Source organism: Loxodonta africana, chromosome 1 (genome assembly GCF_030014295.1).
Source record: "Loxodonta africana isolate mLoxAfr1 chromosome 1, mLoxAfr1.hap2, whole genome shotgun sequence".
In the NCBI taxonomy this organism is placed as follows: Eukaryota; Metazoa; Chordata; class Mammalia; order Proboscidea; family Elephantidae; genus Loxodonta; species Loxodonta africana.
The window spans coordinates 94,142,741-94,159,015 of record NC_087342.1 but is presented as its reverse complement, the minus strand read 5'-3'; the positions used below and the strand labels follow the sequence as shown (position 1 = coordinate 94,159,015).

Sequence of the window (16,275 nt, the reverse complement as noted above, 5' to 3'; positions counted from 1 at the left end):
ATATTTCACTGAGGACGGAGCACCAGAGTGGTTTTTGCCAGAAGGCAGTCCACCGTTGGCTGCCCAAGAATTACCTAGGGAGCATGCTAAAAACACAGGTTCCCTGGCCCCACTCCTGGGAAATTTAACCTAATTCATTAGGTCAGGATGGGACCCAGGAAACTGTTTTTAACAAACTCCCCAGGTGATTCTCACCCGTAGCCACGTTTGGATGATTTCATAGATTCCTTCTAGGTTGAAAATCATTTATGATCTTCAACAAATGGCCTTCTGATATTTGGTTAAACCTCTCTTTACCTGGATGGAGAGTTCACTTTATATTTGACTAAATTCTGCAGGTGCCTGGCATTAGCAGAGCCCAACCAGAAGCCAGAAGGCCAGGGTGATGCAGTCCCACGGGTCAGCCTACAGGCACAGGGCAGTGTGGGGGCACACCATGGATCTGGAGGGACGAGTGGAGATTGCCCAGTACCCTGCCCTCCTCAGAACAGTTCATTAGAGCTCCTTACATCTCTTCTTTAGACTAAACATCTCCAACAACTACATATCTTTTTCACATAAAATAAAATCATGTTTTTGAAAGTGATTTAAAGGTTTAAAGGGTTTTTACTCTACTGTGTATCCAATATTTCCTTTTTAAAGTTTTTTAGTGAAATTTATTTCATTGTTTTTAACTCCAAATTTGTCTGCAAAAATGTATAGGTAAAGCAGAGTTCCCTGCATCAGGGATCAAGATAGACAGGCTACGAGTTCTTGCTCAGCTGTGCAGTGCTCTGATTGTCTTTTCTCCCCTCAGAGGTCCCTTCTTGGAGGATGTAGCAACAGTTGGTCTAAGTCCCCCTCCCCCCATCCCCCCAAACAGAAACTTCCTTTTGATTCTCCAGTGTATCAGGCCTCCCTGGTCCACAAAGGCTCAGTGAATTCTTCCATCTTCTCACTCAACCTCTTTACTCTACTTCTTTACCCAGCAACAGATACATTGTCTTAGAGAATTTCTCTGATTGGTTAAATATAGCAGGGGTCTCCCCCTATTCTAGAATATGTTTTCTTCCTCTTTACCTCTGCCTGTTCCTTTACCCCCACACAGACCGAGACTTCTTTGGTTATAGCACCAGAGGGCAATGGTACTCAGTGGGGTGCTAGCCCTGGGACTCCACATCTTGGTGACTCTCCTGAGCACTCAGGAAGCAGAGGCCATCCAAGGTGAGTGCTGAGGGTGGTTGGGTAAAGAGGAGAGGTTTAGGGAGTTGGGTCACACGAGGGAGACAGTATAGAGGATGAATTGTTCCTCTTTCTCTCTCTGGTTTATAGGCAACTTCCTTCACCAAGTGATCCCCGAATCCCTGTCACCTCTAGCATATCTGTTCTGGATCTAACATATAGGTGCTGCTCAGTCCAGCCATGCCAGCATCTCCTTCAGGCTTTGTTCAAGTTCAGCTTCCTCCCTATTGCTTCCTCCTTTCTGAGGCCCAAACCTCCGCCCTTCTGCTACCCAGATCCCAATTTCTCTACCACTTCCTGGCTTAAAGTGTATCCTTTCAAGTCCAGATCTACTGCAGTGTTTATCACAACGTCATAGTTAGCTGATTATGAAATTTTGTCCTACTCTAGCGGAGAGTTCCTTGTGCTCAGGGTCCACAGCTTGTTCATCTTTCTTTGGGGACTGGCATAGTGCTGGGCACTGGTAGTCCCTCAATGACTGTCGAACAAATAATTTCATAAAATTCCAAAGGAATCTTACCAATCAAAACCTGACTCTTAATTTCCAGAAAACCAAGCCTCAGTGATGGGAAGAAACATGTTCTGTTATAACCACTGAGATGGAAGAATGAGGACATGAACCCTGAGTTTCTCACTCCCTGTTTAGTGCACTTTGCAATACCTCGAGCTACCTTTTTCTATCCCCTTGGTCTCTGTGTCACAATCTTAATTCTTAATCCTTGCTCCTGCCAGTCATTACCCATTTCTCCACACTCACCTATACTGCATTTCTGTCCCCAAAGCTCAACTTAGGCTCCTGTCCTTGATCATTTTCTCCTGTTCCCACCTCTACACCCACCATCTCACATGCAGGACCCAATAACACAGCTAGAGCGGATGGTCATAGCCAAGAGTTAACTTTGGGAATCCCAAGTATGGTTTTAGGCAGCCTCTCCTCTTCCCAACCTCTGGTATACCAGACTAGACCTGTCCTCTGTGTGGCACACAGTGTGTTGAGTGTGTGCCGACTCCCCTCCCTTCCTCCTCTCTCTTCCATCTCCCAGCAGCCCTTCTGCACTCCAAGGGCCAGCTCAGTGTCAGAATAGGGCTCTGTCCCACACAGAACCCAGGGTGGGCACAGGCTCAGACACTGAACATATTGCCTTGTAAGGATGATAGATACAACCAATATGTTCAATATGTTTTCTTCTCTCTCCCTGACCCTGAACTTTCCCAATATAGCTGACCACATGGGCTCCTATGGACCAGCCTTCTACCAGTCTTACGATGCCTCGGGTCAGTTCACCCATGAATTTGATGGGGAACAACTCTTCTCTGTGGACCTGAAGACAAAGGAGGCTGTGTGGCGTCTGCCTGAGTTTGGCAACTTTGCCCGCTTTGACCCGCAGGGTGGGCTGGCCAGCATCGCTCTGATCAAAGCCCATCTGGACGCCTTGGTGGAACGCTCCAATCGCACCAGAGCCACAAGCGGTAACTGGTTCCTCCTCTACCCCACCCAGTCAGCCAGGAGTGGCCCAGAGGAGCTGCATCCTACCTCATAGCCTCCATCCCTTCTCTGACACACCACTCTTTCAGAATCCATGACTGTTGTCCTCAGCCTGTTTCTTTCCCAGGGGTCTCTAGATCTTCTCAGACCCCTTCAGCACCCTCTTCCTTCATGAGGAATGACCATACTCACCGAGACTCCCACCAGGGACCTGTTAGACATAGCAGCCCTGGAGTCCCCACTGTCCTCTCAGCATCTTCTCCCTCTGTTTTCCTTCCCTCTTGCCCTAGCAGTTACCATCCCTACCCCCAGAGCATCCCCTGCCTGCAAATGGCTAAATAGGAGGAGGTGTCCCTCAATCCCAGCCCTTGTGAGGCCTGGGCTGTAAGGGATGAGCCTTTGAGATTCAGGGCCTTATTCTTCCTAGTGCCTCCAAAGGTGACCGTGCTCCCCAAGTACAGAGTGGAGCTGGGCCAGCCCAACGTCCTCATCTGCATTGTGGACAACATCTTCCCCCCTGTCATCAACATCACCTGGCTGCATAATGGTCAGAAAATCACCAAGGGTGTGGCCCAGACCAGCTTCTATTCCCAGCCTGACCATTTATTCCGAAAGTTCTACTACTTAACCTTCGTGCCCTCAGCCGAAGATGTCTATGACTGCAAAGTGGAGCACTGGGGCCTAGAGGAGCCGCTCCTCAAGCACTGGGGTATGGAGACCCCTCCCCAGCCCATCTTCCTCAGATGCATGCTTCCTTTTCTCTAGAATCCCTTTGCCATACCCCGACTCTTTCTCTCTCTCACAGAGCCCTACACACCTACCCCGCTACCAGACACCACAGAGACCTTCATCTGTGCCCTGGGTCTGGCCATCGGCCTAGTGGGCTTCCTCGTGGGCACCATCTTCATCATCAGTGGCACGTGCTTGTCCAGCACCCCCAGGTGCAGAGGGCCCCGGGAGTCTTAATGGAGGAAAGTAGAGGGTCTGAACAGGATAAGGGTGAAGAATCAGAGATTCTACGGAGAGAAGAGGCTAGGAAAGGGTGATATAGACAAGTATCTATTGCCATTGAGTTGATTCCCACTCATGGCAAACCCATGGGTTACAGAGTAGAACTGCTTCATAGGGTTCTCTTGGTTGTAATCTTTATGGAAGCAGGTTGCTAGACCTTCCTTCCATGGTGCTGCTGGCTGGGTTCAAACCTCCAACCTTTAAGTTAGTAACCAAGAACAAACCATTTGCATTACCTTTTTTAGAGAAGTAGTGGACAGGAAATAGAGCAGAGAGGGGTGGCGAGGAAGTGCGGTTTACGGGGAGGTGGGGCACTCAGAGATAGGGGCCCAAATCAGGAGCTTGAACAATATTGGTCATATGGTCTTTGCTACTTTAGGCAACGGCCCTTCTAAGAGAAGCAGATTGGGGATACACCCTACGGATTCCTCGCAGGCTTCTGACAGACCTTGCACGCTCAGTGTCATAGTTTACTAAGAACATCCTCTCCTTACTGGCTTCTAATGGGGCCAAACTTCATCCTATATGCCCCCTGCTTTTTGGCCCCAGTGCTCCTGGCAGAAATTTGTGGGGCACCAACCACCTCCACTTTCTACCCCTGACATTCACACGCACTTTCTTGTGTACCCAAAGCTCTGACTAGCAGCAGTAAATTCTTTAATGGTGTTTGTACTGTATCTTTCTTACTGGGTCTTGGCCAATTCTCCCATGGTGTGAGGGATGTTCAGGCCTGGGAGAGGGGACTCCAAATGATGACCATTGTCGGTGACCGACTGGTACTGGGGATTGGCAGTCACCCTCAGGCCAGTCCAGCTGTGTTTGGCCCTATTTCACTCATCGCTCAGGCTCTTTGTGTGTTACTTGTGACTGGGCCATTTCACACAGACTTCATGAAATTTGTCTCTTGAATTCCAATCTGACCTAAAATGGATGCAGAGCGTCCTGTTCATTGTAACACCCTCAACCAACGACAGCTCTGAAGGGCCCTGGGAGAGGAAAGGTTCACAGGGATTCCACTCCTCTCCAGATTTATTCTCTGTGAAGAGGCTATTCGTGTCCAGCCTTGATTTATAATGTCATCTCCTTTTTCTACATTCTCTAGAGTCCTGTGCATAGCAAAGAGAGGTCTAAGGCTTAGATAAATGGCTACTTCCCTCTGGGGGACAATCACATTAGGCAGGAGAGGAACAGAATAGATCTACAGGATGTCTGCTAAAAGGGAGCTCTAAAGACAGATCCACCGGAACTCTCTCTAAATATGTGGTCTGAAAGATTTTAATTTACTCTGAGCAAATTAAAAACACACAGAAACACACAAAGAGACAAGTAATCAGATAAGGTAGTTTATGCAAAGCAGCAAATGAGTGGTACACAATGATTCCACACCAGAATCATTTGGGAGCATTTAAAAGTACAGACACGAACCCAGACCTACTGAATTAGAATCTTGGGGGTGGAATAGATGGTAATGACATGGAATCTGTAACTTTTAACAATCTCTTTAGATGGTTCTGATGCAGCCAGCCTGAAACTAGGCTATGTCTGGTAACTGGGACCTACTGACATAGTTTGGTGCTACTGGAGGTCATTGGAGGGAGGGTCCCTGAGATCTGAGCTTTCTGAAGAACTTTGATCTTCTAGGCCATAAAAGTTGGATAAGATACAAGTGGGGGTTCAAAGACCTGGAAAAGAAAGAAACCAAAAATGATGGACTTCCCAAGAGAGAATAAGTTGGGAGAAATCATTGACCAGAAGAAGACTCTGATGAAAGGATCATTCTTAGTCAAGTGTTTGGTTACAAGTATGAAAAACCCGCTTAAAATAAACACAGGCAAATGTATTTACAATAAGGTGTAGTGCATAGAATCCAAGGGTGAGCCAACTACCACAGCCTCCACCAGACTGAGTCCAGCACAACTAAATGGTGCCCAGCTACCACCACTGACTGCTCTGACAGGGAACACAATACAGGGTCCCAGACAGAGCTGGAGAAATGTAGGACAAAATTCTAACTCACAAAAAAAGACCAGACTTACTGGCCTGACAGAGACTGAAGAAACTCCAAGAGTATGGCCCCTGGACACCCTTTTAGCTCAGTGATGAAGTCACTCCTGAGGTTCACCCTCCATCCAAAGATTAGACAGGCTCATAAAACAAAATGAGACTAAAGGCGCACACCAGCTGAGGGGCAAGGACTAGAAAGTAGGAGGGGACAGGAAAGCTGGTAACAGGGAACCCAAGGTTGAGAAGGAGAGGGTGTTGACATGTTGTAGGGTTGGTAATCAATGTCACAAAACAATATGTGTACTAATTGTTTAATAAGAAGCTAGTTTTTTCTGTAAACCTTCATCTAAAGTACAATAACAAAAAAAAAAAAGAAGAAGAATCCAAGGATGGGCACTAGCCAGGTCCCACAGGGTGCAGAATCTGGAACTGAAAACCAACAGAAATTGGACCAGCCCCTTTTGCACTCTTTCTTTCTCTCTGGGCCATGTGATCTTTTTCTAGATCCTTCTGTACATTGGTCACATTCTGTCTCTGTGGACTCTCTTTTTTAGTTAATGTCCATCCTGCAACTCCTGAGTTTATATCTCCTCAGCTGTAGCCACCCACAGAAACTGAGACTAGTGTTTCCTGACCACAATTTTAAATTCTTGAGAAAAATAAATATGACTGGCCAAACTTGGGACAGGTCTCCCCCCAAATCCAATGTACTGTGACCAAGGGGACAAGATCGACGACACAAACATGGCTGATGAGCACCCACTCTGAGATGAGGGGGTTAGGTTGTTCTCAGAGAAAGAGGAATGGGTTCATTCTTGGAAGACACTACAAGATACGTCTGTTCCCATTATGCCCTGATTTCTACTCATCTTCTGCTTAAAGTCAACTAGCTGCATCTTTGGAAGGATGTTCCTCTGATCTCTGCCATAAGGTTTAGTAAAGTCATTAAAAGTGTCTTCTTTTGACAAGAAGTGTACTTTTTCAATTATACATATATTACCTAGAAGTCACTAGACCTTCTAGGAACAATTCTGAATCTTTTAGATTTATGTATCTGTCCTCCATCTCACAATTTTTTTCCTAGTCTTAAGGTAGTCAGTACAATCAGATACATCAGATAGTCTATCAAGTTTATCATCTTAGATAAAATCTTCTGTCTGTTCCAGTCTTAACTAGTTGCCCTCAGTGACACAGCTGTCATCCTGGGATCACCTTTCATCATCTTTGTTAGGATTTACCTGTCCTCTGTGTTGAATCTTCTATTTTTGTATTCAGTAATCACCCTTTTGTGGTCTCCTATCTTATTTTAGTATAGCAAATTCTCTTTTAGTTTCCAGAGTAACAGAGCATATGATAACAAACATTTTTATGCTTTGCATATTAGAAATGCATTTGTACTACCCTCACAGCTGATTGATAGCTTGATTGGGTATAAAATTCTAGGTTAGAAATAATTTTCCATCAGAATGTTAAAGGCATTTCCAGTGTTTTTGTTGAGCAGTCAAAAGATATTCATAGTCCTAGTTCTTTGTATGTGATGTTTTTGTTTTCTCTCTCTGGAAGCTTGTAGGATATATTTTCTCTTATTCCTGATTTAAGTTTCTAACGGCTCTCCATTACACACAGGATGAGGATCCTCCTCAAACTGTCCCCAATCTGCCATTTCAACCTTATTTCTAATAGCTATTCAGAAAGTAGTCAATGCTTAGGTCACACAAAACTCTTCATCATATATGATTACCCTTCCCTGCCTTTGCACCATATTATTCCCTATTCCAGACCTGCCTTCCTCTGCCAACCAATCAAATTCTACCTGTCCTTCCCTGGGCACAGATTAAATATTATTTCTTCTGTGAGGGCTTCCCAGTTCCAGCCCTCAACATTTTATCCATTCTCTCATTGTAGTATATACCACATCTTGCCAAGACTGAGTTAACTATGTATGAGTCTCCCCTTACCACTAATTGCTCCTCTAAGGCAAGGGAAATATATTTCCAGCCACTGTCATATTACATGGGACATACTAGGTGTTAAAACATTTGTAGAAATCTACTTAATACAATTTCATTTGTTTTGAATCCAGCTTGCTCCTATTGCTCTGCAACTAGTTTTAGTAACATTGGCTACCATTTACTGAACACATAAAATGTGCCAGGCCTTGTATTAAAGGCTTTTCGTATGTAGTAGGTTTGAATCTTGGTCCACGAAATCAAGAAAGTAGTGCACAAAGTGCAAGAAGTATTAAATTTATTTCAGTAGTCTTAAATCTGACTCAAAACCTCCTCTCTCTCCACTCTCCCCAGGAGGCTGATAGTAAATTCAATCTCAGACATTACTGGGGCTTCCCTTTCCCATGGTCGTTCAAAGGTTCTGTGGCCTGACAGTACGAAGGCAATAAAGAAGCCCCTTCTGTCTTCATGCATTTGTTCAGACTGGTTACTCCAAGGATTCCTGGGTCTTATAGCCTGTACAGTTTTTTCAGAGTGGCCGCTCTACTGCTTCAGCACTGACTTTGAGGTAGGAGAATCTTTGATAGGAATGATTCCCATCGCCTGGGAGAAGGACTGCAAAGATGCACCACACAGCCACCTATTACCCTGTATCACAAACCTAAATACAGGCAGAAAAAAAGAAAAGAATTATTCTGCCACACATGCATTATTTAATTTCTTCCTTACAACCAATCTGCAAGGTAAATATAATTACCTTGTGGCTTCACTCTACCTCATGTGGAGGCTCCAAATCTGAGCAAGCCTAGAGTCTCCCAAAGAAAGGAGCCCCCTGTCTCCACTCCCTGGCATTTCTGGCCCCCGGAAATCTTCTGTTCCCTTTTCTGTAGAGTCCCAACACCATGCCTGAGAGCTAGTTAGCTTCCCAGTTGTCTTTTATTCTTTTTCAGAGGTCTTCAGTATATGGGTCAGCTTTCTGCTCTGCTCCAGGTACAAGTTCTTAACATAATAGTGGGAATGTGTTGGTTACTCGATAAATGTTTAAACAGCTGACTGACTAAAGTGTAAAATGTAATCACTCAGCTCTCAAATTATTTGGTGACATGCCCAAATTAAGAAAAAGAATTAATGTTCTGCTGCTACTAACATTGTTGCTTTTATTATTACTGCTATCTTTCGTTAATTGAGCACTTCCAATGTGCCAAGCACTAGTCTAAACACCTTACGTTTATCAAAACCATTAGTTCTCACACTCACTATGAAGCACACCTGGCATTTCCCAAGTTGTTCCATGATACATGAGTGCTCTGAAGAATGCCAATAACTTAATTAAAAATAAATCAATACAAGTAATATTTTTCTTCTAAAACATTTTAATCTGTGTTGAAAAATATCAAATATATGTATGTAGTCCTTATTATCCAGCAATCTGTCTTTTTTAAATGATACACCATTATTATTAAAAGACTGGAAACATATCCAGTAATAGCAAAATAGTCGGGAAAACAATGGTACATCCACACAATAGAGGAACGTAGAGTTGTAAAAAAGAATGAGTAAGATCTCTTTGTACTGAGGTGAAGTTATCTCCAGGATGTAGTGGAAAATGCAAGATGTAAAAGAACGTATACACTTTGTGGTACCTTCGGGGTAAGAGAGGAGGAGAGAGATATATATTTGCAAAAAGCCAACTAGAAGGATAAATTAGAAATGAATAAAAATGGCTACTATAGGGGGAGAAGGGGATGGGGCTAAGGAAATGGGTTTCAGGCAATAGGGATAAAAGCAAATGCTGACTTCTGAAAGATATCAATGCTTTATAACTTTTATACAAATTAAACAAACAAACAAAAACCCTAATATTAAAACAAACTGAAACTACTGAATTGCACCGAGGACAGTATTATTTCAACTGACATTAGAAGACAGTACACATATATTCTTAGTGGAATATATTCAAATGATACAAAGAACAACAGAGAAACCTTGAGCTTCATTCAGTAGTTTTATTGTTAATACCAAACTAAATGCCCCTGAGTCAACTCCAACTCATGGCGGCCCCATGTGTGTCAGAGCAGAGCTGAGCTCCATAGGGTTTACAACCGCTGGTTTTTCAGAAGTAGATCACCAAGCCTTTCTTCCAAGGCACCTCTGGGGGGACTTGAACCTCCAACCTTTCAGTTAGCAGCTGAGCACTTAACCATTTGCACCACCCAGGGACTCTTATTGTTAATAGTAATTGTTATGTACTGAATGTGTCCCACAAAAATGTGTGTCGACTTGGCTAGGCTATGAGTCCTGGTATTGTATGATTATCCTCCATTTTGTGATCTGATAATCCTATGATGTTAAGAAGGCAGGATTAGAGGCAGTTATGTTAGTGAGGCAGGGTGTAATCGACAGGATTAGGATGTATCTTGAGTCAATTTCTTGAGATATGAAAGACAGAAGTGAGCAGAGAGGATGGGATCTCATACCATCAAGAAAGAAGAGCCAGGGGTAGAGAGCATCTTTGGACTTGGGGTCCCTGCACTGCAAAGCTCCTAGACGAAGGGATGATTGATGACAAGGACCTTCTCCCAGGGCCAACAGAGAGAGAAAGCCTTCCGCTGGCTGTCACCTTGAATTTGGACTTCTAGTCTCCTAAATTGTGAAAGAATAAATTTATTTGTTAAAGCTATCCACTTGTATTTCTATTATAGCAACACTATTTAAGACAGCAATATTGCATTTATTATTTAAAACTACGTTGTATACAATAGATATTATTATAGTAATTATGTTAGTGTAATTAGGAACCAAGATTTTTAGTGGATAAAAAAGGAAGTAAAATTATTTAAATTAAAACACTAATAGTAAATTTGAAATAGAAATGTCAATATTAAGTAATGTTTTAAAAAATATATATGTATATCCTAGCAAATGAAAAAGCCTGGAAGCATTATCATGTCTTCTGATGAGACAGTTGTAATGTGAAGTACACAGCATCACCTATGAAAAATTATTGTCAAAAATCTTAAAGCTGAATCTAATCAAGATTTTAGTTCAAAGTTCTAGTTTATGGAAAATACACTGGATGCAGGAATAAGTCAAATGAAACCATGAGGAAACAATCAGACAAATTCATAATGTGAGATATTCTACAAGGCAGTTAGCCCAGTCTCTAAAGAGCCAATATGAGAAAAAAAAAAAATGTCGATAAAAAGAGACACTGCAATCAAATTTGTTGAGTGCTTCTTGACTCTATCTTTGGAAGGAAAACAGATAAAAAAGCATTTCTGAGACAACTGGGGAAATTTGAATATGGACTGGGTGTTTGATGATATTAGGGGATTATTTTTAGTTGTGTTCAGTACGAAAACGGTATGAAAGTGGTTACACAGGAAAACATCTTTATGCTAAGGTATTTAGGGATGAAGGGCCATGATGTTTCTAATTTACTTTGAAATGGATGCAAAACAACACACACATACAAACACACATAGATGAAACAAATACGGCAAAATGTGTCCGTTGTTGAATCTAGATGATGAGTATTCAAGTATCCTTTGTACTTTTCCAGCTTTTCTGTATGTTTGAAATTTTTCATAATTAAAAAAGTGCATGTATGTGTGTGGGTTTGCAATGCTTGCCATACTAGAAAATAACAGGAAATTAAATGACAGATCACTGGATTCCTGAACCCATGAGTTTAGATATGTCATCTACTAGATAATTACTACTCTATAATGGGTATTTTGTAATTTAGGTATATATTTTAATATTTTGTTCTTTTCATTTAATTAAAATAAAATAAAAATGAGGCATTGCATTTCTTATTGTTCCATTACACAGTTATAAAACACACATGTACGTTTTGATCATTTCTTCCAGAAACTTTTTCATCAGTGGGTTCAAAGCACAGACTCATTATATCATTATATCTCAGGAGTCCATGATTGCTTCATCAATACTGTGTCCTTTGAAAAAAATGTCCTGCAGTCAAAAGTTATTGTAACATTGTCTATAGTCATTTCAGAAATACCAACGATAAGTTCAACTGTAAAAATATTAAGATGTTTTGTAATTTTGTATTTTTCTCCATGTTTGAAGTTTTACTGTCAATCCCAATCACAAAACAGACAAGATTAATACGAATATTAAAAGTGGAGAAGGTACAAAATCTCCAAAATACTATGGTCCTTTTAATTTTTGTTCCTTGTCCAAAATTTTTGACTCTACTTCTTACACAGTCAATATAAGCCTAGATGGTGCCCCCAACGATTTGGCTGTCATGAACCTGTCTACCCAGGTCACAGTCCCCATCTCCTTCACCATTCACCTTCTATACCCTCGTTCCCACAAGACTCTCCCTTCATAAATGTCCCAGTCTCTAAACCAAACCTGAAGGTGTGGTTAGGAGGGATGGTAGGTATGAATAGTCACCATTCAAATATTTCTCAGTCAAAAGTGAAGAATTTCCACTCACCCTGGTCCCTCTTCATGCAACAAAAGCCATCACTGGGAATCTATACTTACTGAATGAGGTCATTTGTGTCTTCACACTTCCTAATAGTTCTTCAGCTAATTAACTGGGCTTGATGAAAAACAAATTTTCTATAGCCTGAGAGATTCTTGAGCAGAAACTACATTTAAGAAGAAAGAAAGATAGAGAGATAGATAGACAGATCAATAGGTAGGCAGACAGACAGATGTGTGTGTATGTATTTTCAGGCTTATTCTTTTTTTTTGTAATCTTTATTATGCTTTAAGTGAAACTTTACAAATCAAGTCAGTCTCTCACACAAAAACCCATATACACCTTGCTACACACTCCCACACACTCCCAATTACTCTCCGCCTAATGAGACAGCCTCCTCTCTCCCTCCACTCTCTCTTTTCATGTCCTTTTCGCCAGCTTCTAATCCCCTCCACCCGCTCATCTCCCCTCCAGGCAGGAGATGCCAACATAGTCTCAAGTGTCCACCTGATCCAAGCAGCTCACTCCTCACCAGCATCCCTCTCCAACCCATCATCCAGTCTAATCCATGTTTGAAGAGTTGGTTTCGGTAATGGTTCCTGTCCTGAGCCAACAGAAGGTCTGGGGGCCATGACCACTGGGGTCCTTCCAGTCTCAGTCAGACCATTAAGTCTGGTCTTATGAGAGTTTGGGGCCTGCAACCCACTGCTCTGCTGCTCCCTTAGGGGTCCTCCGTTGTGCTCCCTGTCAGGGCAGTCATCGGTTGTAGCTGGGTACCATCTAGTTCTTCTGGTCTCAGGATGATGTAGTCTCTGGTTCATGTGGCCCTTTCTGTCTCTTGGGCTCATAATCACCTTGTGTCCTTGGTGTTCTTTATTCTCCTTCAATCCAGGTGGGTTGAGACCAATTGATGCATCTTAGATGGCTACTTGCTAGCGTTTAAGACCCCAGACGCCACTCTTCAAACTGGGATGCAGAATGTTTTCTTCATAGATTTTATTATGCCAATTGACTTAGATGTCCCCTGAAACTATGGTCCCCAGATCCCTGCCCCTGCTACGCTGGCCTTCAAAGCATTCAGTTTACTCAGGGAACTTCTTTGCTTTTGGTTTAGTCCAATTGTGCTGACCTCCCCTGTATTGTGTGCTGTCTTTCCCTTCACCTAAAGTAGTTTTTATCTACTATCTAATTAGTGGATACCCCTCTCCCACTCTCCCTCCTTCCCCCCTCTCGTAACCACAAAAGAATGTTTTCTTCTCAGTTTAAACTATTTCTCGAGTTCTTATAATACTGGTCTTATACAATATTTGTCCTTTTGCAACGGACTGATTTCACTCAGCATAATGCCTTCCAGGTTCCTCCAAGTTATGAAATGTTTCACAGATTCATCACTGTTCTTTATTGATGTGTAGTATTCCATTGTGTGAATATACCATAATTTATTTATCCATTCATCCGTTGATGGGCACCTTGGTTGCTTCCATCTTTTTCCTATTGTAAACAGTGCTGCAATAAACATGGGTGTGCATATATCTGTTCGTGTAAAGGCTCTTATTTCTCTAGGATATATTCCAAGGAGTGGGATTGCTGGTTCGTATGGTAGTTCTATTTCTAACTTTTTAAGGAAGCGCCAAATTGATTTCCAAAGTGGTTGTACCATTTGACATTCCCACTAGCAGTGTATAAGTGTTCCAATCTCTCCACAGCCTCTCCAACATTTATTATTTTGTGTTTTTTGGATTAATGAGATGAAATCTCATTGTAGTTTTGATCTGCATTTCTCTAATGGCTAATGATTGTGAACATTTCCTCATATATCTGTTAGCTACCTGAATGTCTTCTTTAGTGAAGTGTCTATTCATATCTTTTGCCCATTTTTTAATTGGGTTATTTGTCTTTTTGCAGTTGAGTTTTTGCAGTATCATGTAGATTTTAGAGATCAGGCACTGATCAGAAATGTCATAGCTAAAAACTTTTTCCCAGTCTGTAGGTAGTCTTTTTACTCATTTGGTGAAGTCTTTGGATGAGCATAGGTGTTTGATTTTTAGGAGCTCCCAGTTATCTAGTTTTTCTTCTATGTTCTTTATAATGTTTTCTATACTGTTTATGCCACCACGTATTAGGGCTCCTAACGTTGTCCCTATTTTTTCTTCCATGATCTTTATCTTTGATCCATTCTGAGTTAGTTTTTTTGTGCATGGAGTGAGGTATGGGTCTTGTTTCATTTTTCTGCAGATGGATATCCATTTATGCCAGCACCATTTGTTAAAAAGACTATCTTTTCCCCATTTAACTGTTTCAGGGCCTTTGTTAAATATCAGCTGCTCATATGTGGATGGATTTATGCCTGGATTCTCAATTCTGTTCCACTGGTCCGTGTATCTGTTGTTGTACCAGTACCAGGCTGTTCTGACTACTGTGATGGTATAATAGGTTCTAAAATCAGGTAGAATGAGGCCTCTCACTTTGTTCTTTTTCAGTAATGCCTTATTTATCTGGGGCCTCTTTCCCTTCCATATGAAATTGGTGATTTGTTTCTCCATCTCATTAAAGAATGTTGTTAGGATTTGGATCAGAATTGCATTAAATGTATAGATCGCTTTTTATAGAACAGACATTTTTACAATGTTAAGTCTTCCTATCCATGAGCAAGGTATTTTACAACGTTAATTCTTCCTATCCATGAGCAAGGTATTTTCTTCCACTTACGTGAGTCTCTTTTGGTTTCTTGCAGAAGTGTACTGTAGTTTTCTTTGTATAAGTCTTTTACATCTCTGGTAAGATTTATTCCTAAGTATTTTATCTTCGTGGAGGCTACTGTAAATGGCATTGATTTGGTGATTTCCTCTTCAATGTTCTTTTTGTTGGTGTAGAGGAATCCAACTGATTTTTGGATGTTTATCTTGTAGCCTGATACTCTGCTGAACTTTTCTTGAGGATTCTTTAGGGTTTTCTGTATATAAGATCATGTCATCTGCAAATAGAGATACTTTGAATTCTTCCTTGCCAATCTGGATGCCCTTTATTTCTTTATCTAGCCTAATTGCTCTGGCTAGGACTTCCAGCACAATGTTGAATAAGAGTGGTGATAAAGGGCATTCTTGTCTGGTTCCTGATCTCAATGGAAATGTTTTCAGGCTCTCTCCATTTAGGGTGATGTTGGCTGTTGGCTTTGTATAAATGCCCTTTATTATGTTGAGAAATTTTTCTTCTATTGCTATATTGCTGAGAGTTTTTATCACCGAGTTTCTTCTTATTGGCTCTCCTTTGTAGGTGACTTTTTGTTTATCCCTCGCTGCTCTTAGAATTCTCTCTTTATCTTTGGTTTTGGCAAGTTTGATTATAATATGTCTTGGTGACTTTCTTTTCAGATCTACCTTATGTGGAGTTCAATGAGCATCTTGGTTAGATATCTTCTCGTCTTTCACAATATTAGGGAAGTTTTCTGCCAACAAATCTTTAACAATTCTCTCTGTATTTTCTGTTATCCCTCCCTGTTCTGGTACTCCAATCACCTGTAGGTTGTTTCTCTTGATAGAGTCACACATGATTCTTAAGGTTTCTTCATTTTTTTAAATTCTTTTATCTGTTATTTCTTCAAATATATTAGTGCCAAGTGATTTATCTTTGAGTTCAGAATTTCTAGCTTCTACTTGCTGAATTCTGCTCCTCTGACTTTCTATTGAGTTGTCTGATTCTGAATTTCATTGTTAATCTTCTGAATTTCTGATTGTTGTCTGTCTATGGATTTTTCCAGCTTATTAAACTTTTCATTATGTTCCTGAATAATCTTTCTAATTTCTTCAGTTGCTTTATCTATGTGTTCCTTGGCTTCTTCTGTGTATTGCCTCATTTCCTTCCTGATGTCTTGAAGGGTTCTGTATATTAAACTTTTGTATCCTGCATCTGGTAATTCCAGAGTTGCACTTTCATCTAGATGATTCCCAGATTCTTTGTTTTGAGAGCCTGTTGAGGTGATCATGGTCTGTTTCTTTACGTGACTTGATACTGACTGTTGTCTCTGAGCCATCTATAAGTTATTGTATTAGTTTGTGCTTGCTTACTGTGTCCTAGCTGCTTGCTTTGTTTTGTTTTGGTGTACCCCTGTGTGTTGCTTGAATGAGCTGGTTTTATTTTTTTCACCT

The 16,275-nt window shown here is 41.4% G+C and overlaps 1 protein-coding gene across 2 annotated transcripts; it reads left to right on the top strand.

Annotated features, from left to right (window-relative positions):
- Positions 1-1,062: 1,062 nt before the first annotated feature.
- Positions 1,063-6,115, top strand: LOC100672091 (HLA class II histocompatibility antigen, DO alpha chain). Of its 2 annotated transcripts, XM_023540187.2 has the most exons (5): positions 1,063-1,203; positions 2,443-2,691; positions 3,135-3,416; positions 3,513-3,648; positions 4,098-6,115. In XM_023540187.2, the coding sequence occupies exons 1-5, from the start codon at positions 1,122-1,124 to the stop codon at positions 4,111-4,113; spliced, it is 765 nt and encodes a 254-aa protein (XP_023395955.1). In that variant the 5' UTR covers positions 1,063-1,121; the 3' UTR covers positions 4,114-6,115. The 2 variants fall into 2 exon arrangements, with proteins under 2 accessions (XP_023395955.1, XP_003421114.1); XM_003421066.3 differs by lacking the exon at positions 4,098-6,115 and having other exon boundaries at positions 3,513-4,080.
- The last annotated feature ends 10,160 nt before the right edge of the window (positions 6,116-16,275 follow it).